General features: G+C 41.5%; 8 protein-coding genes across 8 annotated transcripts; 3 read left to right on the plus strand and 5 right to left on the minus strand.

The window, feature by feature from the left end:
* Positions 1-1113: 1113 nt before the first annotated feature.
* On the minus strand, positions 1114-1992 carry KLMA_40201 (C2H2-type zinc finger protein; the record flags this gene model as incomplete). Its single annotated transcript, XM_022819490.1, has 1 exon — positions 1114-1992. The coding sequence occupies one exon, from the start codon at positions 1990-1992 to the stop codon at positions 1114-1116; it is 879 nt and encodes a 292-aa protein (XP_022676050.1).
* A 4538-nt stretch (positions 1993-6530) lies between these two features.
* On the plus strand, positions 6531-9782 carry ENA5 (sodium transport ATPase 5; the record flags this gene model as incomplete). Its single annotated transcript, XM_022819491.1, has 1 exon — positions 6531-9782. One exon carries the CDS (start codon positions 6531-6533, stop codon positions 9780-9782), a length of 3252 nt encoding a protein of 1083 aa, XP_022676051.1.
* A 1436-nt stretch (positions 9783-11218) lies between these two features.
* Positions 11219-14020, plus strand: UME6 (DNA-binding transcriptional regulator UME6; the record flags this gene model as incomplete). Its single annotated transcript, XM_022819492.1, has 1 exon — positions 11219-14020. The coding sequence occupies one exon, from the start codon at positions 11219-11221 to the stop codon at positions 14018-14020; it is 2802 nt and encodes a 933-aa protein (XP_022676052.1).
* Positions 14021-14790: 770 nt separating this feature from the next.
* On the minus strand, positions 14791-17670 carry EBS1 (Ebs1p; the record flags this gene model as incomplete). The annotated part of the gene is made up of 1 exon (XM_022819493.1): positions 14791-17670. One exon carries the CDS (start codon positions 17668-17670, stop codon positions 14791-14793), a length of 2880 nt encoding a protein of 959 aa, XP_022676053.1.
* A 1666-nt stretch (positions 17671-19336) lies between these two features.
* On the plus strand, positions 19337-21343 carry TOP3 (DNA topoisomerase 3; the record flags this gene model as incomplete). The annotated part of the gene is made up of 1 exon (XM_022819494.1): positions 19337-21343. One exon carries the CDS (start codon positions 19337-19339, stop codon positions 21341-21343), a length of 2007 nt encoding a protein of 668 aa, XP_022676054.1.
* A 181-nt stretch (positions 21344-21524) lies between these two features.
* Positions 21525-23660, minus strand: MSC2 (metal cation transporter MSC2; the record flags this gene model as incomplete). The annotated part of the gene is made up of 1 exon (XM_022819495.1): positions 21525-23660. One exon carries the CDS (start codon positions 23658-23660, stop codon positions 21525-21527), a length of 2136 nt encoding a protein of 711 aa, XP_022676055.1.
* A 623-nt stretch (positions 23661-24283) lies between these two features.
* On the minus strand, positions 24284-25006 carry NNR1 (NADHX epimerase; the record flags this gene model as incomplete). The annotated part of the gene is made up of 1 exon (XM_022819497.1): positions 24284-25006. One exon carries the CDS (start codon positions 25004-25006, stop codon positions 24284-24286), a length of 723 nt encoding a protein of 240 aa, XP_022676056.1.
* A 333-nt stretch (positions 25007-25339) lies between these two features.
* Positions 25340-26470, minus strand: GCR2 (Gcr2p; the record flags this gene model as incomplete). The annotated part of the gene is made up of 1 exon (XM_022819498.1): positions 25340-26470. The coding sequence occupies one exon, from the start codon at positions 26468-26470 to the stop codon at positions 25340-25342; it is 1131 nt and encodes a 376-aa protein (XP_022676057.1).
* Between the last annotated feature and the right edge of the window lie 250 nt (positions 26471-26720).

Raw genomic sequence — 26720 nt, forward strand, 5'->3', positions numbered from 1 at the left:
TGCCTAGACTTTGTCTAAAGTTGTAAGTTTCCTATTCTAAGCAGAGTATGTAGAAGAGCTACCGTATTTGGCTCGTAACGGCTATTGCCACTCCTTCATCCGTGAAAAACATGCAGCAGGCAAACTGTCAAGAGCCTCGAGTGCTCGATGAACCGTCCTATGACCACCGGCCATAGCATTTTTTTCTTTCTGAACAGAAAAAGAAAACTCCACTACTGGAGTTAAAGTCTGTATTATGTCATAAAATCGTTTGGAAATGATCATTGTGACATCACTGAGGATAATGGATTTAACTTTTTGTGTGCATTTAAATCGTACGAAAGTACGAACAGTTCCGTCCTTAACAGTAGGATGTGTTTTGAATGAGAAAAAATCAGGTCCCTCTAAAATCTCATTGGAGCACACGGAAAATCTTTTCATATCATTCGATATCACTGCATGATAAACTTTTCTTTTGAGACTAGATACTGTCGTAGAAAATGCAAGCAAAACAATTTCGTTCCGTTTTATGTCACATGACTATGTTACATACTCCAGTTGCGACAATGTAATATTCGAAGTAGATCTTCTGGTTGATTAGCACAATATCATCGAAATTACAGTAAAAGCACCTTGGAATATTGTGAATATTGAGATACGTTAAGAATGCTATCATCTATGGAAACCAAGAGTTATATTCTTGTGTGCTCAATCGCCCATAGCGTTATTGAGATTTGTAAGGATACCGCTTGGCATTGCATCTTGGCAAATCAAAAAAAGCTCCCTTATTTATATCCCTTATACTATGTAAATGAAATAAAAGATTGACAGAAACTCCAACCATTTAGAGAGATACAAATTATACTTTATGCTGGTTTTATTACAAAAGGTTTGGAAAGATAACTAGGAAAAAAGAATATACGAATGTCGTTTAGTAGAGTAATGATTACAAATTGGAAATAATGAAATAAAATGATTATTACAGGAGTTTAAAGGGTGCTCACGGTCCTGAAGGACTGACGAGCATGCAACGGTAAGATAAAAATGACACTAGGAGGTTGAACGCAAATAATAATGAGCTTTGAACTGAAGAAGAATTAGGTGTATCAAAAATTATTGAATAATAATTTGTTTCTATTTTGGCGATTGACTGGGTACTTTCGAAGATCTTTCTTTGTGTAATTTCAGATGCCTTATCAAATTACTCTTCACGTTGAATGTTTTATTACAATCGTCCCAAGTGCATTTAAATGGTTTAGCCCCTGAATGCACCAGCATATGAGTTCTTAATGCACTTGGTCTAGTGAATTGTTTACCACATTGCTCACATACATGTGATCTACCAATAGATCTGTTACCTTTACCTGATAACGTGTGTCCATTATGATGATGATGGAGATGATGGTGATTATCCTGTTGATTGTGATTTTGGATATGCTCTTGATAAGTTGGTTGATGACTGGCATGAATAGAAGGCGGAGTAGGAGGTGGAGGAAGTTGGTACATTGAGTTTCTTCGCGTTGGAACAATTGTAGATAGTGCAGTTGGAGGAGATGATTGAACCATTGCCGAAGGAATTTGTGGGTGGGAGAGAGAAACAGAGTTGTAGCTACCATTGTATTGACCTAAGGTATGAACGCGACCAGCCGTCATTCCATTAAGATCATTGTTAAAAGCGCTTCCTCGACGAGATACTGTATTAGGATCCAGGCCCTGTTGTTCATCTGCTGAAACAAAGTTCGTCACCGAATAAGTAGATCCACTACTACTATTGTTGCTGCTGATATTATACGTAGCATTATTGGTAGTATATCTTTGTGTTAAATTTGAATATTGTTCTGGGGAATTGAACTGATTTACATTGAGATATGCAATGGAGGTAGAAGCTGATGGAGAAGGGCAGGATTGAGAAGGTGACGGAGGTTGCGCGACCATATCATTGCTAAAATATTGGGGAGGCAGTATGCTAGAGATTGGTGGTAACACCAAGTTTGATTGTTTGATAGTCATCATTTAGTCCCTAAAACACTAATACTAACGTTAACCAAAAAAATGAAATAAAATAAAAATGAAAGGATCTTAGCTGTGTTTGCAGATTATATTAGCACCGAAATAGTCCAGTTAAATCTAACAATTTGAATGTGAAAGTAATAAATGAGCAACACAAGTGCTCATCAAAGGATAAAAGTCAAAAAAAAAGCTTCTCTAAAGAAATCAAGAGAATATCACACTTCGATTCAGTTTAATTCGTAACAATGGCTATTGTATAAGTTAAATGTACACGAGTAACTTCGTTCCAGGTAAAACAAAGCAAAACAATATTCTTTCGTATAATAACAACCGTTCAAACCGAACTCTAAATTACCTTCTGTATAAAACATTTTTAGGAATAACCTACACCCGTTGTATTATATATATATGTGAGTGTGTGCTAAGTCCAGAATCATGAAGCCTAACAGTTGTAATTCCGGAACATATAGCTGAGAAAACGGCGTACAAGGCAGTTTGGAATAAGTTAGATTAGACATTCCAGCAGGCTAAGCTCAGATTTTGTAGCCAGAGGAAACTTGCAGCAGTGAGCAATGAGAAATACGCAAACTGGAATTTAGAGACAAAGTAGCATGCATCATCTACAGGCCCCATTGGCGAAACGGAAGGAAGAGATATATGCAAGGTAGGAAAGGGCCTAAAATCTACGACTACAGAGTTGCCTAAAAGAATTCTACAATTTGCTTTGACAAGCTTTTAACGGACGGAGGCACTTCCGTCAGTTTCGTCGTTCTTAACATCTTTTTTTTTTTTTTACGGACAACTCCTTCTTTGCCTAGAACAGTGATCCTGAATAAATGCCAGCAAAACATGCAGCAGCGATTGTAGACGCACTGGAAGACCAGTAGGGTATTAGAGAATTTGCAGTACACAGTTTAAAAAATAACAGTTACATACAGCAGCAAATGAAACACAGTAGTAAATAAGAAAAAAATTAAAAAAAAATAAAAAATGATTTGACCTGCAGGTCAAATCTTACGAAAGCCACAGAAACGCATTGGGAGTATTCAGATATGGCAGGATGTGCATAAACGTGAAACACACCAGCCGTAAATGCAGGAAGGAAAAAAAGCATTTTTTTTCCTCCATTCTTTCTTTTCTCGGCCTATGTGATGCAAGGGAGAAAAGGAAATTTTAGTACTTTATGTAACAACGCAGGACATTTTAGCAATAGGTACAAACGCCTTCAGTATAGTATGGTTTTAGAATGGGTGGAATGGGAATCGCCGTGTGCTACAGATCTGACACAAAGCAATAATAAAATGCTTGGGACAGCTTGAAAGTGGCCAGTTCTTGTGCCTGAACGAAATGGCCACACACGCACACAGGTCACAAGGGTCGCACTTGCCTTTTGGAGTTTGTTAGATGATAGCGCTGTTTCTTTGGACTGTTTTCTTTGCCCGTGTACCGCTGCATAGTAGCTAAGTAATTAAGTATTTACTTACTTCATACAGGGACTGGAAGGCAGCCAACATACCGGCAGCTCCGTGCCCTTGTGGTTGTTAATCCATTCATTCCTCTTGTTCTACAATATCAATATACCAACAAATAGTACAACAGGCGCTCCTGCCGTAAGAATCCGAAACGAGGCTGATAAAGGACCTACTGCCACTACTACTACTACTACTATTTGCCATGCTTAAAAAAGCTAGGGCACTATGGCACGCACGGTTGAAAAATACAATTGCCGGGAAACAATCAGAGGCGACGATCTCTCTTGAATACCATGCCCTTGTCATGGCCCAAAAAGAAACAATACTATATACCTTTCTACGACGTTTCTGTGGGATCGGATGGATCTCTTTGAGGATAAAATCTTTTCTCCTTATTGACAATAAACCCCTTCAGCACTTTCACTGTCGGTGATCCTTGTATGCCGTTTTTATTTTGGCCCTGTACATAAAGACGTGGAGAAGTGTGCAGGAAAGGAGACAATCGGAGGAATGTGGAAAAAAATTGAAACATCAAAAAAGAAAGGCCTTTTTTCCGTTCCAACTATGTCTCATTACTTAATCGTGAAGTAAACGGTATCCGATAGCGACGAGAATAATATGTATCTCAACCTGCAATACCCAATGAGGAAGCACCGCATCCGCGTTTTTAGATTCACACACAAACAACGCTGAGAGAGGAAAGGAGTCATCCTACATCGGTAGTACCTATCTTGTGCATGAGGACTCAACGGCCTACTATCCTACCTAGTATGTAGGGTTTAGAAAACAACATCAAGAAAGTTTATGGTAATATAGCTCCCGTCCAATCGTGAGTAGCAACGATACGGAAGCAAACACAGAAGTGTGTGTATCAAATATTCCCAAGGTTCATATATCCGTCGCCATAGAAATACTAGTTTCAGCTGCATTTCCATACAGCGAATAGGGATGGACAGACATACCACTGTGCCACAGTGGTGGAGTTAAGGTACGCTCTTACATTCGACCGCTTGCACCCTTGGTACCCTGCTCTACAATCTACGCGGCTGTTATTGCCTCAGAAAGAGATGCCTCTTCTTATTGGCCCTCTCCACATGTGGTAAAAGGGCGAAAAAGTAGAGGTGGAGCTACGAATGAAAAAAAAAAAAAAATTCCAAGTCAACTAAAAAACTTCTGGCTACCACAAGTGCGAGAGTTTTTACTTGGTGATGAAGCCGACTCGCAAATCCTCCGGAAGGCGTTAAGACAGCTGGATAAAGACCTTACCTGCGCTTCATTTCAGATATTTGCACATAGATCTCTCGCGACGTTGGGCTAGCTACCCGTATCTCCTTTAACCTGATAGATCTGCAAGTAAGATCCTGGCAGTAGACTAAAGTAATAATGTGGTAAAAGATGATCATTTCTTGCTGAAGATAGTAGCATGATCGTAATATACCCTCCCCCCTGTTTTGAATAGGGAGGTGCTGATTCAGCAATTCCTCTTCCCCGTACTACTCTACTCTCAATTAGAAGGCTGCGTTGTGTATACAGCAGCAATCTGTGTTAAAAATTTACTTATCACTCAACGCCGATTTACTCGGCGATCTTGTTGACTAAAAACCAGGAAGAGAAACACTTCATACTAAAAACTATATAGCGCGCTTCCAAGAATAAACTAACCATTCGACGGTTAATTGCTGGTAATACAAGGAATGAGAAAGACGGAACTAAAGATATATTTTGTGAGAGTTGAAAGTAAACAGAACAACAACAAGAGGCTTCAACAAGCTTCAACTTTAGCTCCATTGTCTTTCTGTCTTTGTTACGTAGTCCTGTGAAGATGGTAACAGTTGGAACAATGATTCATCTTTCTTCCGGTTTTGTTTCCGGTATTTTCCGTTTTAGTAAAATGAAAAAAAATAGATCTTACCTAATACCAGCACTAGCTTGTGAAATTGATCATTACTTTTTTTAACCCCCTCCCGTTGATCTCCTGTAAGCGTTAATTGAGTCAACTGCTGCGGAAAGTCCCTTTACTCGTCGTATGAAAGTATATTTGGAACTTCTTTTAGATATGTATGATGTCAGCCTTGCGTTCAAAATCCACAGAGCAATCGTGGAAAAAGTGGACCCTGAATTCTAGGGTGCATAGATAGATTCACACATACACCCCCTTTTGTCTCCGCACTTCAGCAGCGAAAGGCTGCAGTAAAGAACAGCGTGGAACCTTGTAGTACCTTTGTCATTTACAATTACAAAGAAGTAGTTAAAGGCCCTAGTTTAACCACGTTGTGTAATTAACACTATCGTGGGGTCTAGGCTCAGCCTTCTTTCCGTCTCTTTTTTCTTTTTTTAATTGATCATCCGGAATTACTGATAAGGTGTGGCAATTATTTTACGTGTTTTTGTAAGGGTTATCAGAGCTTTGAATGACCCTAAAACGCGTAGATTTTTTTTAAAGAAAAAGATGGCGCACATGCCCCTCTTTGAACAGCCGTGAACTACATACATTATGCTAGGTTATCTTTTTTCCCTTCAAGATATCCTGCATTAGTCACAGTATCTGTAATTATATACGGCCATTGAGCCAAAAAAATTATAAAAGGTGTCATGTTTTGGCTGTTACATTTCGTACTAAATTCCTAAGATCCTTAAAAAGGAAACTTATAAGTTAATTTTTATAACTAAAAACAGCAAAGTCCAGTAAAGAACGGTAAGTGAGAAGATTAATTTGAAGTCGCAAATATCTTATCTGTCTTTAATAGGGTATTTTAACAGTTGGAGCGTATCTTGGTCATAATCACGTGGCTGGTCGTGCTACCTATTTCTTGTTAAAGATCGTCTTGATTCTACGTTAGCGTTACCCGCTCATAAATTCATTACGTATAACATCGAAGAAAGGTAAGCAATAAAAAGAAATTTCAGAGGATTTTCAGGGTTCAATTAAGGCTCTAGAGGAATAAGGGAGTTAATCAAGTTCTTTCCCCCTAAACTATTGTTATTACAAACGTTAATAAATTAATAGTATAAACAGATATTACCATATCCATTAAACACCTACAAGTCAAAGAAGAAATATATTAGAAGATGGGATCTACTAAGAGTAGAGAGATACCCGCTAACTCGCCTTATGCGAAAACTGATTTTCATGCTATGCCCATAGAACAAGTGGAGAAGGTCCTCTCCACGCATGTTCATACTGGGTTAAATGCTACTCAAATTGCTGAGAGACTCGCGCTCATAGGTGAAAATACACTCGGTGATGATTCTAAGATTGATATAAAGAGTATTCTCATTAGTCAAATTTGTAATGCAATGATTATGGTTTTGTTGATCTCGATGGTCATCGCTCTTGCTATTAAAGATTGGATATCTGGAGGTGTTATCGCCTTTGTTGTAGGTGTCAATGTTGTCATTGGAGCATATCAAGAATATAATGCTTCAAAAACAATGAATTCTTTAAAATCTTTATCTACCCCTTCTGCACATGTCATTAGAGATGGTAATGATATCACCATTCAATCAAAAGAGCTTGTTCCAGGTGATATTTGCATCATTAAGGTTGGTGACACTATTCCAGCAGATTTAAGATTAATCGACTCTATTAATTTGGAGACTGATGAAGCTTTATTGACTGGTGAATCTTTACCTGTCGCTAAAGAACACAGTGAAGTGTATGAGGTAGACACCCCTGTGGGAGATCGTTTGAATCTTGCATTTGCTTCATCTACTGTTACTAAAGGTAGAGCTACTGGTATTGTAATTAAAACTGCGTTGAACACAGAAATAGGTAAAATTGCTAAGTCTTTGAAATCAGAGAAATCGCTAGTTTCTAGGGATGAATCCAAATCGTTTACCCAGAACTTATGTGCAACTTTGAAACAGTCTGCAGGCACTTTTCTTGGAACTAACGTTGGAACACCTTTGCACCGTACACTATCAAAATTGGCCCTTTTATTGTTCGCAATCGCTGTTGTATTCGCTATTGTTGTTATGGCTACACAAAAATTCCACGTCAACAAAGAGGTTGCAATATACGCCATTTGTGTTGCTCTTTCTATGATTCCTTCTTCCTTGGTTGTCGTGTTGACCATTACGATGTCTGCAGGTGCTAAAGTTATGTCAACAAGAAATGTTCTTGTTCGTAAATTAGATTCCTTGGAAGCTTTAGGTGCTGTCAGTGACATTTGTTCCGACAAGACAGGTACTTTAACACAAGGTAAGATGATTGCGAAACAAATTTGGATTCCCCAATTTGGTACTATTAGCGTTCAAAACTCAAACGAACCTTTCAATCCCACAATAGGAGATATTCACCTGATTCCCCGTTTCTCACCTTACCAATACAAGCATGATGATCAAGAAGATGTCGGTATTATAACTGATTTCAAGGAAAGGTACCTCTCAAATAATTTAGGCCAATTGAATGTCAAATTGTTTGGCGAATGGTTATATGCGGCCACGCTAGCTAATATTGCTAATGTGTTTGTAGACAGTGAAACTAAAGAATGGAAAGCACAAGGTGATCCTACTGAAATTGCTATTCAAGTCTTTGCAACCAGAATGGATCTTCCAAGACATGTTCTAACAGGAGAAGAGATTGAAGATAATGAGACATCCAATAAAAAGTTTAACTACAAGCATTTGGCAGAGTATCCATTTGATTCCAGTGTGAAAAGAATGTCTGCAGTGTACGAAAATTCCGAAGACCCAGAAAGTCCTGTTTACGAAGTTTTCACCAAGGGTGCCTTCGAAAGAGTGTTGGACTGCTGCAATTCCTGGTATAAATCTCCTAATGGTCCTCCACAACCATTAAGTGATGATGATTTAGATGATATTATGAAGAACGTTGATTCACTATCGAATGAAGGTTTGAGAGTTTTGGCATTTGCAAAGAAAAGTTATGGTAAAGCTGAGTTCGTTGAGAATAAACAACAGTTGCTCAAGGAGCGTGATTTTGTCGAAAAGGACTTGGTGTTTTTGGGTTTGATTGGTATTTACGATCCTCCTAGAGATGAATCGCATTCTGCTGTTAAAAGATGCCATCAAGCAGGTATTAATGTGCATATGCTAACAGGAGATTTCCCCGGTACCGCCAAGGCTATTGCACAAGAGGTTGGTATCCTCCCTCACAATTTGTACCATTACCCTAAGGAAGTTGTTGATGTCATGGTGATGACAGCATCAGATTTCGATGCTTTGACCGATGATGAAATTGATCTGCTACCTGTGTTGCCTTTGGTTATTGCACGTTGTGCTCCACAAACTAAAGTCCGTATGATTGAAGCATTACACCGCAGAAACAAATTCTGTGCTATGACAGGTGACGGTGTTAACGACTCTCCATCCTTGAAAATCGCTGATGTTGGTATTGCCATGGGTATCAATGGTTCTGATGTTGCAAAAGATGCAGCTGACATTGTGTTAAGTGATGATAACTTCGCCTCGATCCTCAATGCTGTGGAAGAAGGTAGAAGAATGAGTGAAAACATTCAGAAGTTTGTATTACAACTATTGGCCGAAAATGTTGCACAAGCTATCTACTTGATGGTAGGGTTGTGTTTCATTGATCGTGATGGTGTCTCTGTGTTCCCATTGGCACCAGTTGAGGTCTTGTGGATTATTGTCGTTACCTCCTGTTTCCCAGCCATGGGTCTAGGTTTGGAAAAGGCGAGCGTTGATGTCATGGAGAAGCCTCCAAAGGACGCGAAAGCCGTTGTTTTCACCTGGGAAGTCATTGTTGATATGATAGTTTACGGTCTAATCATGGCCGCTTGCTGCATGGTTTGTTTCGTTACCGTATTGCATGGTACCGGTGACGGTGAGTTGGGTACCAATTGTAACAGCGACTTCAACTCTACCTGTCACTTGGTTTTCAAGTCACGTGCTGCCGCTTTTGCGACAATGACGTGGTGTGCGCTAATCCTTGCATGGGAAGTGGTTGACATGAGAAGATCATTTTTCATGATGAACCCAGAGAGCGAGACGCCTTACACGCAAGTGTTCAAGGACATCTGGAGCAACCAGTTTTTGTTCTGGTCCGTTATTTTTGGGTTCGTATCAGTGTTCCCTGTTGTATACATACCTGTGATCAACAAGAAGGTCTTCTTGCACTACAACATTTCTTACGAATGGGGTTTCGCCGTTGGCTACACTGTTCTATTCTGGATCTCTTGTGAGGTGTACAAGTACATCAAGAGACGCTACTACAGAAACAAGGACAGGGTGAACAATCCTGAGAACGACTTGGAACAAAGAAGAATGCACGATCCATTCGAGCAGTACACAAGTTCATTCTCGAGAATGAACACTTTCCACAACGATGAAAAGACGTTTTAAAGCCAGTAATGATTGGCTAATGCATTGCAATTTGCATATTTCTTTATTTTATTTTTTCTTTTCCCTCATCCGCTAACCATTTTTCATTACCCCTGTATATTAGCTTTTACTCTATGAAACAATAACATAATATAATATAGTCACTAAGTATAACCTATTCTAATCCATAATTTATTTTTTGAGAGTCGGTTTGCATAATTTTCATATTCATCATTCATTGCAATACAGATTGCTGCGCTGGCATGCCATTGGTGTAGGTAAAGGGGGGTATATCGTGCTGAAAACAAAGTAGAAACCTTACACCCTTCAATGGGCGATACGCCCACCACTGTAGGGAAATCAATTCGGCTTTGCAACTTGCAAAACACCCAAGAGAATTTCAGAAAAAAAAAAATTAAAAAAAAAAGAGGAAGACAAAAACTACTTACTGTATTGGAACCATTAAGGAGTAGGGGAAAAAAAAGGAACAAAAATAACAAGTGACCAGGACATTTATGAGCGCCTGTTCAAGAGAGCCTGGGCAAAAGAACCCACCAGAAACTGCCGCTGTATCACAGCCGCTAACGCTGACCCTGGACTGCCACTGGACTACTACTGGGCTACCACTGTCTTATATTGCCACGTGATTCCAGCCCCAGTCCCAGCCGCCCATGTACATACATGTCCACGTCCGCGCCCACTTACCTGCAGGCGAACTAAGGACAAAATTAATAAAGAAAATTGTTTCTACGCCCGAACAATCCGCGTGCGCGTCATTCCTCTCCCCCTCCCTCCCCTCTTTGTCTCTTGTCCCTCTCTCTCTTCTTCCCTTCCCTTTCCCTTTACCCCTTGATCATATATAACCACCCGCGTATAACAACCGCCCGCCCTCAGCGCCTGAAAAAATATCCGCGCGCTGTATCGCGCCACATCCGGAAACTTGCCGAAACTAGAAAATTCGCACAGATACCGTTTAATTAATTACAGAATAAATTAAACTCCAATTTCCCATTTTCAAACTCGTACTCGGCAAGGGGAGAAAATCGACAAGCGAGCACACTCCTAACCACTTTGTTTTCGCCATCAGGACTGTCCTCGTTTATTCGTTTATTTTGCTAGCCTAGTTCGCTCATTCTTCTCTCTCTTTTCTGCTTTTTTTTTTTTACTTTTACTACTACTACTACTACTACTTTTTTTTTTCCGCTTTCGCCCCGCCAGCCTTAACTTTAACTTTACTTAGTCTAGCCTAGCCTAGCCTAGTCAATACTAACTTTTTTTTTTTTTGCTCCTCTCTTCGCCTATATATTATACGCCCTGCCTAGTTAAGCGTGTGATATATTTTTAATTTCTGTTTTAGGTGTGTGTGTGTACAGTACAGGCTCTCGGAAAACTAACCAACCAACCCCCTCCCTCCCTCTCTCTCACTGGTTACCCGCTTGCAGCGTACAACAAACAACATGCAAGGAGAACCATTGGGCCACCATGCCCACAACGGCACAGGCCCCGCCTCGATGCCAGCGCTAGACCGTGGCCTCGCAAACTCCCACAACATGACCATGAACATGAACATGGACATGAACCTGGACAGCCTGGATAGCGTTTCCCCGCCTCCTCGTTACCCGGTCGAGCGAAAAACAAACGCCGCCGCCCAGGTGCACGCTCTAACCGCCCAGCGGGCCGTGGTCGAAAACGACGAAAAACAATTACAATTGCAAATGCAAATGGAAGGAAGAATGGGAGTCGAAAAGGAGTGGGAAAAGTCAAAGACGCTACAAACGACAAGCCTGCCCTGGAACGATACGCGGCACAGCATGTCTGGAGAACACGTACAGGCGTCCGTACAGGCGCAAACTGGAAAACGTGACGAAGAAACGCCGTCGGCGGCGGCGACAACAACAAAAACAACAACAACGACCAATAATAACACGCTGCTACAGCCCAGACTCAACCCGCTTATCCATCTAGCTATGTCCCACATTCCGGCACCAAACAACACCCCCGTGGAGGCCGCTGATATGACACCACTGAGCGGCAACGCGTATGGCGACTCGGCGCGTAATCCCGAGCCCCTGGCGTCCACTAATGGGAATGATTCTGCCGGGTCCAACAATCAAAATATGGCTGGGCGTCTGGCGGCGCGCGGCCATGAGTTGCAAGAAAAAAACATGTCTTCTGAAGCGGGGTCCGCGTCTACGTCTACGGCGTCGGCAGCACACGGCTCGTCGGTTACTGACGGTAAGGGGCTCTCGGCTACAGACGGTTTGAGTGGCGGCTCGGGACACAAAGTCAGGGTCAGCGGCAACATTGTCGGAAGTGTTGTTTCTGGCGCTTATGAGAACACTCGGAGCCCTGTACTCCTCTTTAACAGTGAGAACGGCAGCGGCAATAACATCCAAAGGTCCGGTGGTGCCGACCGCGTCGGCGGCACTGCTGCTGCCGCTGCCACAGGTACCACCACATCCAGTACCAATGGTCACGTGGGACCTACTACTTCCACTTCCTCGTCGCCGCCAAATACAACGTCAGCTGCTACTGCTACTGCTGCTACTGCCAGCAACGGCAACAGCAAAGGTAACATCAATGCCACAAAGACAGATGCTGCCGCTGCTGACAGAAACAATGGCAACACAGCATCATCTTCATCAGCGCCAGCACAGGGACCAGCAGTGGTGGTGCCTTCCATTTCTTCGTCAGTGTTTGGAACGCAGGGCGATCCAAACAGCACCGACAGAGACATACATGCAGGCAGCAACGCAATGACCCCCCGGAGACTGCATTTCGACTCTTCCACGGAAAAAATTGACCCCGGTGCAGGAATCTCGTCCATTTCGGCGCAAAAAATAAACATCACGTCCTTGCTAAACTCCAGGTCTACCGCGGAGTCTATTTCTCCACCACCTTCAGCGGTAGATCACGAGTACTCGATCAATTTTCCATCCTCAGCAGCTTCGAATACACATTCTTCAGGATCCTTCTTACAGCCAAAGTACCCGCAGCATCAGCACCAGCAACAGCACCAGCAACACCCGCGTCTCGCTTCTGCCATGAACAGAATGGTTTCGCCAAATTATCTGTTCGAAACAGAACAAACACAAAATGCGTTTGGTAATATTCCAAGTGCTAGTGCACAATCTAATGCGAATGCTAATTCAGGCTCAGGCGGTAGCACCATCCAAGGCGCAAGCATAACGTACCAGCCAAAGTACTTCAACACAAAGTTCGATGAGCTACGGAACAGGGTCCTTCTTGGATCTTCCACGGGTTTCCCCAAACTAGATGCGACGCACAAGTATCCTTACAGCAATAGCATTCCGGGTTCCGGCTCGAATTCGAACTCGAACCCAATGTCAATCTCGAATCCAAATGCTCATAATGAGCAGGACTCCAACGTGGACGCTGAAGCCGCAGCGATCATCTCGCAAATGAGGTCTTCCCCTCTGCCCGCATTCAACGAGCATTTTGGACCAGGAACGCATGGGAGCAGGCCGAACTCATCATTGTCGAACCAGTCGTTACAGAATGGCTCCTACAATCAGTTTAACAAGCGTTTGTTGCCCAAACCGGTGCTTCGTGTGAACCAAAGACAATTCCCAAATAATAACAGCCAAGACGAAAATGCCATTGCAGAGGAAGACGATGACGATGATGACGATGATGACGATGAGTACCATGAAGGCGGCTATGCTAACAGCCAAAACGGTGGAACAAATGTCTCAGATACCGTTGCATGGAACAAGAACGGCAAGAGACGGTTGTCAAGACGGAAATCTGGACCACCTCACTATAATTCGCAACTAAAGGGTGCCAAACAAGAGCATGTCCAGTTTTTATCCGCAGATATCTCTGAAGACAACGTTCATTTTAAGCGCTCTCGCTCATCTTCCTTGTCGTTGGAACCTACAGGTTTACTATCCCCAAATTCAAAGCGGGCAAAGCAGCTGAAATTCAAAGAATCGAACTATAATAATGACGTTTCAAATGAAGAGATGGTCAAGTCAAGTGACCAGATTAAAAAGAGAAATGCAACAGGTGCCCGTTCAAGAACTGGTTGCTGGATTTGTAGGTTGCGTAAGAAGAAATGCACAGAAGAAAAACCTCAGTGCCAGAACTGTGTGCGACTACACCTCGAATGCTTTTACGATATTGTCAAACCTGACTTTATATCAGATCCTGCCAAAAAGGCAGCAAAATTAGATGAAATTAAAAAGAAAACGAAGGAGGCTAAAAGACAAGCAATGAAAAAGAAGACTTGGCTTTGATCCTTGCCCCTTGTCCCTCTCTTTTTATTCTATTACTATTTTTTTTCTTTCTTTCATTCTTTCCCCTTTTTCGGATTTTAAGTTTTGTCCTTTGTTTCCTTGTCTTTCATTTAATAGCCCACCTCCCCTCAACACCTTTAGACGTTGTAATACTACTACTAAAATACGCTGAAATAGTGTTCCATTCCTATGTTTCACTTCATCGGCCTAGACTGTGACCCAAAATTAAAAAAGCCAAAAAAAAACAAACAATTTTATGCAAATAGTACTATGGAAATCGAAAAATACCATTATACATATACAACCAACTTTCACCACCCATTAAACCACCTTTGACAATCAGTTTCCCAATTTCATTGTTTAGGCCTTTAGTGCATTATACTCTATATCAATTGATTTTAGTACGTCATTTATGACTTGAAATTGTCATAACATTTATTTTTTTTTTATCGTTGGATATTATGACCTATGGTAAATAATATTCGATCACATAAAGTATAATAAAGACAGTAAGAATATAGGAATCGATCTTGCATTTAAATAGGATTCATAGAGGAAGATACATATATATGTGATTCAGAAAACTTTACATTGTTCTGAATAAATTTTTCAAAACCGAATATTAGATTTTTGAAAAATCTTTCGCAGCATTGGTGACAATAATATAGTGATAGTTGTAAGTAAAGATAAAAGATATTGATTGACATACACGATATTCACAATTGGAATTATAATATGGCTTAAAACTGCCTTATATGAAGAAATCTCTGTTAAGTATAGAAGAAGAAGTTGAACTGATCGTCAACTTTTTGAGCCATAGATGGTAAATGATCACCTTGCATGGACCCATTGTTTGGGAAGAACTGCGAATCACGTCTAGCCATCATTGGGTTTTGAGGTTGGGTCTCTGCATTATGAAGATGATCAAACTGAGAGGGGAAGGAGTTGAATGGGTTATGGAACTGTGCATACTGCGATCCCATGTAGGTTCTTTGGTGAGCTTGCTCGTAGAGTCCTGCAGAATTACTGGCTTGAGAAGACATAACAACGTTGTCCCTGGCAAAAATACTTATGTGAGAATCATGGGATGTATTTTGTAGGTAATTGTTGAATGTTGACAGATTTTGGACGTTTAGTTTCTGAGTTTCACTTGGACCACTACTATTTTCCCTGGAATCCAATGAACTGGAATTGGTATTGGTTGAAGACAACGGGTTCGAAGAAATGTTTTGAGAGTTCATTGGGGAGAAATGGGATGTGACAGAACCGTTGCTATTACAAGTGCTGTTACTAGCGGTAGACAGCTCCGTTTTATTGTACATGTTAAAAGTCCTTTCCGTTTCGTGTCTTTCAATAACGGTGGACACAGAAAACGATGGGGCAACATTAAACGTCATTGGTGCTTGAGGGACAGATGATCCGCTGTAATTCCAGACATTATTTGGAATAACAGTCTCGTGAGTTTCTGCACCATAGTTCGGAGTCGTTGATATTTCTACGGTGTTCGTTGGTGGATTAACACCATTGTCTCTAGAAGTAAACGCAACACTAAAGCCGTTTTTCTGTGGGAAGCTCTTGGTTTCAGAATTGTTACCGTCAACGGTGAAGTTCTTTCCGGCAGATTCCGATTTACTGAAGTTTGGCACAGTGTTATTGTTGTTATTGTTATTGTTGCTGTTACTGTTGTTGTTATTGGCCTTACCTCTTTTAACTGCGGTGTGGGTATATCTCTTCTTTTCAGCATCAAGTTTGAAGCCGCAGCAATTCTTCTCCAAGAACTTTTTGTTAGAATAAACGACTACCTGAACTCTGGAAAGATGTTCCTCTTTAGCTCTGGGCTTCGATTTAGTTTTCCCTGCCAATCTGTCTGGTAGGTTATCCATGGTCAAAAGTTTTTCATCGTTGAAGTCAGACAAATTGAACTTCACAGGGCTAAATTCTTTCAGCATGATATCTTCTTCGTAGAAGTAGGATCTAGTTGGTCTGTGCAAATTCTCAAAGTCTATAGACCATTCATTACAAGCCAAAAGTTCATTGGTCAAGTTAGCCATTGATTGGCAGAAAGGATTGTATCTGTGAGCAAATCTTAGAACGTTCTTATGCGATTTGATCCAACACATCATAATTCTAACCATTGCAAGGTATTGGAACATTTCCGAGTTTTTGAATTCCTTCATAATAACCTTATCGATAAGATGGGTGAAAAATTTGAAGATGAATTCAAGAAGTTTGTTTTCCGACGAGTGGGAGATGTTGTTGTTGTTGTTGTTGTTGTTGTTGTTAGTGGATCCGTTCCCATTTACAACTTTTCTATCATTAAGGGCAGATACAGGGGCACTGGACGTTGCCGGGTTGATCATCTGGTTAATGTGGAAACTACCTATTAGTAGAATTAGATCCTGGAAAATCATTGAGATATTCTTAATGTATCTAATCTCTATCTTATCGAAGAGCAGGGTTTGGAAATGTTTTAAACGATCCGAATGTCTATTTGATTTCCAAGTTTGTGGGAATATGTAGGAGCCTATCAGTGGTAGGATGTAGAACTCCATAATTTCCATATTGATGATTCTCTTCTTGATAGTTTCCTGGACTTTCAAGTCGTCTAAGGAGACTAGTAGTTTTTTGAAGAGGGAACCGTTTGAGTCTCCGAGCAAGTTTTTGAAGTTAGGGACACCTGCGTCACTTGGGATCCTCGACAAGGAGCTTCTGACAAACTGGTACGCCGCGTTACCGAAGTTTTTGGTATGGGTGTAGCAGATACCTCTTTGCAAAAAGGTTTCGCCCACCGAGGGGACGATTGTGAAGGCGATGTCGAAGTACTTGAAGGGTTTCTGGAAGTCTGCCTGCTGGTACTTGTCAGATAAGTGTTCCATCATGATTTTGTAGCGCTGTGCACAGCCGATGTAGAGCAAGCACCTTTGCAAGGCCATGACGCAGTCGATGGAGAATGGGTCTTTTGCCTTGAGGGCAGTTATACCCTGGGCCAGTGCACCCAAGGCCTGTGCCTGGGCCTGGGCCTGAGCTTGTGCCTCCTCCTGGGCCCCGGACGACACAATCAACTTGGATTTAGTGTCCGATGGCACGAGTTCGGCCAAGTCGTAGTGCGCAAAGATAAGCTCGACGTGCGACTGGTACAGCCTGTTGATGTGCGGGTAGATTTTCTGCAGCACTGAGTTCAATTGCCGGTGACCAGCATAGTTCGGTCTTGAACCTTCAGCGACGTTTCTGCTTCTCCAATTCTGGAAGTACTTGAATATTGGGTAGTGGACGTGTTTCCAGGTGAGGTCTAGCACGACATGTGCGTCCGATGACACGATTTCCGGGCCGCTGCCTGCCTGGGAACCAGCAGTTCCAGCGGATCCACTGGACCCATTGGACCCACTGGGCCCCGGTACAAGCGCCTGTACCAGCATCTGCCCAATCTTGGAGTGGATCATCTGCAACGCACCCTTCACCAGCGAATCATCTCTAAAGAAATCAATCTCGAGAACCGACTGTAATTGTTTCTGGAACCCGACAAAAGTCTGTTGCAGCTCACTCTTGGGAGTCGCACCCATCGTAGTAGCGGTAGTCATCGTCGCACTCCCGTTGGGACTCTGGCTGTAGCTCGAGCTGGGGCTCGAGCTAGAGCTCGTATCGCCATTCATCGCGATTTTAGTTTCTGGATTAGAATATATGGGAAAAAAAACTCACCACAGGCCGAAAAATTAATCCCAAGAAAAAAAAACAAGCCAAGTGAATCTAAATTACAGACTCGCCTGTGTGATCAGCAAAGATGACAGGTTTAGATCCTAATTCTAGTGTATAGCTAGCTAGCTTTAATGCTTCTTTTTTTTTTTGGTGCAGCTGCGAACTTTTTTTCAAATTCAAATTGTAGCTTTTTTCAAATTACAGCTTTTTTCAAATTCTAACTTTTTCAATTCGTAGCCTATAGAGAGATTGAAAATGAAAATGAAAAAATAAAATGAAATTAAAAAAAAAAAAAAATGAAAAATGAAAAAGACAAAATGTGATCAAAAATACCACCAAGAAGGAGAAAAATAAAAAAAAAAAAAATTGTCCAAAATCTCCAAAGTGTTTAAAACTTGGTTTCCTTAAGTGAGTGAGTGCTCCGAGAATCCGTTCTCGACGCTTCTAGCTGGGGGGGACTAACTAGTTCTGTGTGTTGGGTACAGCAGAATGTACTTCCTAGGGGGCGCGTACTCTATTGTGATGTGATATGCTGTGTTACAAGATAATGCATTCCTCCTATATATGTAATAAACTATATATAGTGTAGAGTAGAGTGTAGTGTAGTGTATGTAGTGTGTCCAGGGTTGTAGATATATTTATTATTGATTTTCGAAGTTGGATTCTCTAATTAGAATCCAGGTAGATAGATTCCTACTCGAATCTGAAGTTATCCAGGAAATCCCAGGATTCGTGCGACGCTGCGGGACGGTCTGCGAGACGTTCTGCGGGTAGACGCATAAATGACGAAAATATTACTGATTGCCATACGAGGCTCTCTGTAGCGGCGTAGGCAGGTCCCCAGGAATCAATTTGAATTTCAATTTAATTTTAATTTAATTCAATCTGTGATAGTAATGGCCGTGATGTTGATTTTTTTTTTTTTTTTTTTTTTTTTTTCGTGAGACAGTCAGTCAGTAGCTTTTTCCATTGTACACGGGCGGCGGCTGATTGGATCTGTGTTGTCACTGCGTACGGGAGCGGATTCTGTAGATTTGGTTTTGGATTTGGATTTGAATTTGGGTTTGGAAAGTGAGAAGAAAAGGGGGAGGGGGGAGATTTACGCTACTATGGGTTGTGCGGGTGTTTGTGGGGGCAAGTGGCTAGAACAAAAATTTCACTTGGCTTTTTTGGAACACACGGCCAGAACGTGGGGGAAAACGGAGGAGGGAAGAGAGAGGCGGGAAGTATTTCTCCGCTTGTGTGTGGTCACGTGGACTTGACCGGCGATTAGCATGGTGAGGATTGCCGAGAAATGGGAAGTTTGGGGGGAGTGTGTGTATTTCGTGTCCGAGACATGCACACCACACACCTTCGCCTCCCCATTCGAACCCCGAAGGTCGCATTTTTGCTTGTTTTTTTTTTTGTTTTGTTTAGTTTTTTTTTTTTTTTTTTTTTTTCAAAACTTCAACATCGCATCACATCGCATCACATCGCATCGCATCGCATCCATCGCCTCAACAACTTACCACCAGTTAAAGAGAAGAAAGGGGACACACAGAAAAATACTCTGGTAATAATGTAATAGCCAGATGAAAGAAAGAAATATGCATACGCCACTTCTTCTGGCAACTGGGAGTATCGATGGTTAAAGTGTTGTGTGTTGCTGAGAAGAACAGCATCGCGAAAAACGTCGCCCAGATTCTCTCGGGAGGAAGGTCCACCATGCGGCCCTCCACCTCCCCCTACATCAAAAATTACGACTTCCAATACGATTTCCAATGGCTCAACATGGGAAGGTGCAATGTGACGATGACTGCTGTGGCGGGCCATCTGATGAACCTCGCTTTCCCGCAACGCGAATTCGGCTGGGGCAAGTGCGACCCAAACGCGTTGTTCGATGCGCCCACCATTGACGAGATGGACGACAAGATCGTCAAGAATCTCCAGAACGAGGGTCGTCACGCTACACATTTGATGATTTGGACCGATTGCGATCGCGAGGGCGAGTGTATCGGCTGGGAAATTGTCCAAGCGGTGGGTCGATCAAACCCTAGACTCGTATCACAGGGCCAGGGTCAAGGGTACGGCCAGAGCTCAGCCATATACAGGGCAGTCTTCTCACATTTGGATCCCTCTCATATCATATACGCGGCAAACAACCCGCGCTCTCTCGACCAGCGACAGGTCGACGCCGTAAGGGCGCGACAAGAGATCGATCTACGAGCCGGCCTCGCCTTCACTAGACTCCTCACGGGAAGCTACAGGTCCCTGCTCCAGTCGGACCACGAGTATATCCAGCTCGCCAAAAAATCAGATAAACCTATCATCTCCTATGGTACTTGTCAGTTCCCAACCCTTGGTTTCGTCGTTGATAGGTACGAACGTGTTGTCAACTTCGTTCCAGAACAGTTCTGGCACATTACACTCTCGGTAAAGGATACAGACGGCTCGGATAGTAAGGTGAAGTTTCAGTGGGAAAGAGGACATCTCTTCGATAGACTCGCAGTGCTTACCATTTACGAATCCTGCATAGAAAAAAGTGAAGATAAGGCAAAAGTTATCCACGTCTCGTCAAGAGAAACGAAAAAGTATAGGCCCCTACCACTTACCACCGTTGAACTCCAAAAGAATTGCTCCCGTTTCTTCAAATTAAGCGCTAAGAAAACTTTAGATGCCGCTGAAAAGTTGTACCAACAGGGCTTCATCTCTTACCCAAGAACAGAAACAGATAAGTTTCCAACAAAAACTGACCTTAAGTCTTTGCTAGCCAAACATAAGGATCACAGCGAATGGGGGTCATACGTTGAAAACCTCTTGGACGAAAACTCACAAAGTACAAACAAATTTCAGTGGCCCAGAGCAGGTTCTCACGACGATCAAGCGCATCCTCCGATCCATCCCATCCTGTGTGTTGACATATCTAGATCAGACAACAGAATGTCATCAGATGAAAAGACAGTTTATAACTACGTCGTAAAGCATTTCCTGGCTTGTTGCTCCACTGATGCAAGAGGCAGATCTACTACACTTCGGTTGAACTGGGGTGACGAAACGTTCTACGCAAACGGAATCCAAGTGTTGGAAAGGAACTTTCTCGACATATACCAATGGGCAGATTGGAAATCAAACGATACTTTGCCCGCGTTCCAAATGAACGATCAAGTCATCGTGTCAAAAACAGAAATGAAATCAGGCCAAACTTCCCCTCCAAAACATATGACAGAAAGTGAGTTGATTATGCTCATGGATGCCAACGGAATTGGCACAGATGCTACTATTGCAGACCATATAGAAAAGATCAAATCGAGAAATTATATTAAAGTACAAGCCGGATCTGGATCTGGTGCTAAAAAATCTAATGCTGTATTCATACCCACTTCATTGGGCCGTTCACTGGTTCATGGTTTTGAAAAAATTGGTCTTGAAGAATCATTCTCAAAACCTTTCTTAAGAAGAGATTTGGAACAAGATCTGCAAAGAATATGTGGCGGAAGTAAAGAAAAGAAAGAGGTTGTTTCGATGATTATCGAAATGTATAGAAATTATTATCAAATCACAACTAACCAGATGGGAAACCTCATAAAGGTTTACAACGACATTAAGGCAGAAAGTCAAGCTCATATAGCCCAGCGGAATAGGGCAAGTTAACCATCACCTATCTTTATATTATACAATAAAACGTTGATATTCGAAAACATGTATAGATATATATATCTTAATATTTACAGCTTCAATATAGCATTTGCCTAAAGGTATTTCAATACAAACCTTTCAAATTGTTTAGTTTTTGGTCATCGGTTATTCTTCTTCTTAGGCAAAATGGAAACATTTACATAACTATGGCTTGATCTTTTAAAGATGTTGCTCTACACCAACAAGCAGAATTTTGTGATTCAACTTGGATCCATACCTTGATGTTTGCATTTTCGAATACTCTCTCAACTCTTTTCTTTATAATTGTGGAATTTTCTCCGTCTGCATATTGAATGTGAATATAGCCTACCAAAATTGTTTTCGATGGTTTACCGCTGTTTGTTACTTGTCCATTTTGTGTATCATGTAAATGGGAATGGGTATGTGAGTCCTTCTTTTCATCTGGACCATGATGAGAATGCGAATGTGACGTTTCGTTTGAGGGTTCGTGAACATGGCTATGACTGTGGCCGTGACTGTGGCCATGGCTGTGGCCTGATGATGATGAAGATTCAGGCCAAAATCTTGGAGTAGTATATCCTGTGACTCCAGGTGTTGTGGAAATCTGGTTCAATACGTTTTTCAATAAGGCATGCTTCTTGTCATCAACCTTCAATAGCATGCTCGAACCAGTGGACTTTAACAACGGAAGCGAGCTTAATAAAATCAATACTGCGATGAAAAATGATGCTATAGGATCAAATATTTGTAGTTTGAAAATCTTAGTCAATAGGGTGGAAACTATAACACCTACTGAGCCAAGTGTATCGGCTAAGACATGGAGGAAAATACCTCTCATGTTATCATTAGAATCGTGATCATGACTATGCGCATGGCCGTGATCGAACGCAAAAAGGCCAACCACATTCACTAATAAACCTAAAACAGAGACTACCAATAGTTCGGTGGTTCCTAAAATGGTGACAGGATTGAAGATTCTCTGAACCGATTCGATAAATATTTCCATCACAATACCAATTAATAATACACCGTTAGTGAACCCGGCTAGAGTCTCCAAATATCCTAAGGCAAATGGGAACTCGTCGCTGGCGGAGTGTTTAGATAAGACACCTGCTAGTAACCCAAGGAATAGTGATGTACAGTCAAGAGCCATATGCAAAGAGTCCGATAGTAAACCCAAAGAATGCGATCTGAAGGAGTACAATAATTGCACGAACATAAATGCTGTGTTCAACAACAAAAATGAAAAGATACTCTTGGTTTCCTTGTTTGTCACCAATTCCATTAGCAAGCTACTAGTAGTCAGGAATTCCTTTTCAACCAGTCCATCAATTGACCCATCGTGTGAATGCTGATGTACTGAATTTGAATGGGTGTGGGAGTGGTGCTCACAATGCTTATCAACTTCTTCATCAGTCTTAATGAAGCGAGATAATGAATCGTACTCTATGTGACGTGTTAATACTGCACTCGAGACAATGAATAGAATAGTTAATATGTCGCTTATCAAAGAACTTGATATCGAGTTGAATGATAAATATTTCAATATCATAGCCATTGTCCCTATTATAGTAGCAGAGTACTGGTTTTGCCATACTCTGGCCAAAGGCTCATTTCCTAGGGTTGATTTTATATCATGACAAACCAACAATAAAACAATAGCGCAACCCAAGAAGACGAAAAGCATTGAGTAGTTGATTTTAGTGATTTCAGTTTGATTCTCTTTTGATAGGTGCACCCACATATACATGATCGCTAAGGAAATCATTGATGTAAGAAATAATGCCCATTTAGGAACTTTTATGTGGTCCAGGAAATTAAGCGATCTCTTGCTTCGTTTTTGCAATACTAAGATTGATAAAAGCAAAACGTATGATAATATTGTTGTGAATGATAGTGAGTTATCGTAATAATCTATCCCTATGCTCAACAAAGGTAATATAGAGTATTTCCATAAATTATAGTCAGTCGCAGTCACCAATTGTAACAATAGAACAGATAATGTGGATGCCTCCACAGGCCCTAGAAATAGATTTAAGAGCATCACGAGGAAAAGGATCAATAAAGTCAACCCATGGTTGTTGAACGTTCGCAGATACTGGCAACATAGTGTGATTAGAGACGATGCAAAAGTAGGTAAAACCAAATACTGGATCAATAGCGGAACATGGCTATCGGATTGATCTAAAATATTCTCGTGTACAGTTAAGATCAAATTGTTCGATAATAGTAAAGTAGGGTATAAAAGAGTCAACGGGATTTGGCTGAGTAGCCTATTTGCTTTCGATTGTGAAGTTGTACTCTGAGGCATCTTGGATAGATGGATGGGCTAATATATGTAAAACCTTTTTTAATACGGTAGTTTCGGAAGTAGCAAAACGGCCTCCAAAAAGTTATGTTGCGAGAGCAAACCAAACACAAATATCTTCCCTATACTAATCCTTCCGTCTCAAAACATGGAGATCCGACTCTGATAAATCGCTTGGTTCCCTACAGTACACCCTTCCTCGGAAACACCCTTCACATTTTCGTATTCGTGTCAAATATTGCAATGCCGTTGATACTTATTTTATTTACATATTTGAATGGACTTTGATGGTTATATATAAAAATCGTTACCCGGTCAAATATTTTTCAGTTTTAAGGGTCCTCTTGGCAATTCACTAACGGGTATACGACAGGACATAAAGCTACTTACTATCAAGCGGCATCAGGTGGGAAGCGTGTCTGCGTGTATGTCTTACTTACATAGCTTATTGTTTAAACTAGTATTTGGAACTGTGGAGCACAAATTTTGGAATGTAGGAGATATGATCAAATTCGATGTCATATCTGACCTAGGGTCATAAGTAATATTGCTTCTGTCATTAATCATATTATGTATGCCGATATATGTGTATAGTGTTGTTGAGATATTCTATTTCTGAATTTTGTTTAGAGCTTTAAAACCTGGCTACCACCTTGGTACTCAAATGGCTCGAAGCCATATTTCTGCGCAAAATGTTTTGGTACAAATCTGCCTCCAACATAATGGTTTGCTTCTGGCTTCAAGAATTTGGCACAAGGTTTGGGAACAGTTAAAGAAACGAGGGTATTTGGTTGTATTGACTTCTCATCAACTGGTCCATTGTCTACATCCCACCCACTGGGGACGTCGACTGCCACAATTGGCACTTTGTTTTCTAATTTCTTCAATCTGGATAATATGTCATTGAACGGTTCTCTCAATGGTGGGTGGAACGAAAAGCCAAACATTGAATCCACTACACAAACCGTCTTTTCGTGCTCTAGATATTCCACCCATTTGCCTTCATCTGGACCTTGCCCCAATACTGGCACGTTGAAGAACTCTAGCTGTTTCACCAACTGCCCGTAAAACTCTTCTCTTCCGGATCTTTTAGGGTAGTAGACAACCGGTTCATAACCGAACAACTTCAAATGTCTTGCACATACTAACCCATCACCACCATTGTTACCTGGTCCGGATATAACGAGCACCTGGTTCTTAGATGGCTGGACAGGAAACTGATGGAGTACTGCTTGGGCAACAGACAATCCAGCAAGTTCCATTAGCTGCTGCAAAGTAAACCCTACCGGGCCCATCAACTCTTGATCAATGGTTGCTGCGACTTTTGAACTAACAGTTTTGAACGACATATCTTGATGTGGTAGTACAATATGTAGGCGATTCCTGGCTATACATATGCTGTAATGAAATTACCATGTACACTAAATATTCAACTGATGATGGTAATAGTGATAATAAACTCTCTGTTGTGATTTTCCCCATTAAATACTTTGCACAGATCATAAAATATGATGTGATGTGGTCGGACAAAATTAGTAAGAAATAGAATGGCAAATGGCTGTAGCCATTGCCATTGATTTTAGTGGGGGGTGGAATATGTAGGGATTGTATGGTAGAAGAATATATGTAGGAGTGGGTGTGTGTGAATGAATATATCATCTTGCTATTTTCTCCGAGAAATTTCAGCGATTGTTGGTGTTTGCGCTTAAGGATGAGCGCAGGTACTTCATGTCTTCCATTAAAAGCTTCTTTAACCAGATAATTTCTTTACGTTGCTGCTCCAAGTCATTTTGAAGTATCGATATACGCTGATCTTTTTCTTTGAGTAGCCGTTCGTAGGCACTTATTGTTACGTCGGGAGTTGTATGCTGCTGTCCCTTTTTTTGGTGACTATCCTCGAGGGAATTCATGGGGGCTACTGTTGGTGGTGCGGTAGCTGTTGATGTAGGTTGGGAATGGTTGGTGCCCTGCGGGTTCCTGAGTTGTAGCAACTCTTCGACGACTTCTTCTTCTCTCGAGTTTACATCTCCGTATATTCTTGGCCTTTTTCTCGTCGTTTGGCCCTCGGAGTTGGACTTTTCTATGATTTTGCTTACGTTGTTACTGATTGCCATGGCACTGGGCCACTCAAATTGACCATTGGGCGTATGGTGTGCGCTTGTTTGTATATTTGTATAGTAGTCTTGGTCTTGTCCACGCCCCACTTGCTCTAGTTTGTTGTCTACTTGTGCTAGTGTGAAACCCGGTGACGTGATGGCAGATTTTCTTCGCGGGGCCAACACAGGTGATTCCCTTGCGGAGGTTGTCGTGCTTTTACGTTGGCGCAAAGGACCAATCGTTCCGGTTTTCCTATCGTAGACCTTATCAATATTCAACGTAAGGATCTGCCACAATGGGTCCTCTACATCGTCCCTGATCTTCCAACTTTGCTCGTCCAACCTTAAAAAGTACCGGTTGTAAGGGCTCTCCTCATAGCTGAGAAGAATCTCCTTCAAGATCTGCTGAAACCTCTGGAAGAGCTCTATGTTCGATTTCGGCACGCTTGATTGCTCATCCAACGGTACCACAGACACTAGTGCGTTGTACAATTGTGAGAGTTTCTGGAAATACTCCAAATGTCTATTGTCCAACCGTTTCATCGATATTGGAGATTGCTGGTTCGCATTGATCGAGCTGCTCAACAACTCGGATAGATTCAATACCTCGCCATTCGATATCAGCTGGTATCCTCTAATTAAAAATACATCGAGTTTTCCTTGATGGTGCATAATACCGGTAGGACTACTATGTTCAGTACTTCCTATCTCAGACATATATAGCAGTTTCTAGGGGCTGCGGCTTATAATACTTCTCTGTACTCGTAAATTATTGTCTGACCTCCCACAATCCAGACTCGCAATACCAATGCGCAAATATCTCTCTGTATGTATATAAAATCTCTTCTTTCTATAGCTTTTTCATGGTGAAGAGAGTTTAATTATCATTGAATCACATCACCTCATGTCACTTGCTTGTACAAGACTGAGAAAGAGAACGGAAAATCGCACTATAGAAGAAGCGCTG

Source organism: Kluyveromyces marxianus, chromosome 4, assembly GCF_001417885.1.
Source record: "Kluyveromyces marxianus DMKU3-1042 DNA, complete genome, chromosome 4".
Classification (NCBI taxonomy): Eukaryota; Fungi; Ascomycota; class Saccharomycetes; order Saccharomycetales; family Saccharomycetaceae; genus Kluyveromyces; species Kluyveromyces marxianus.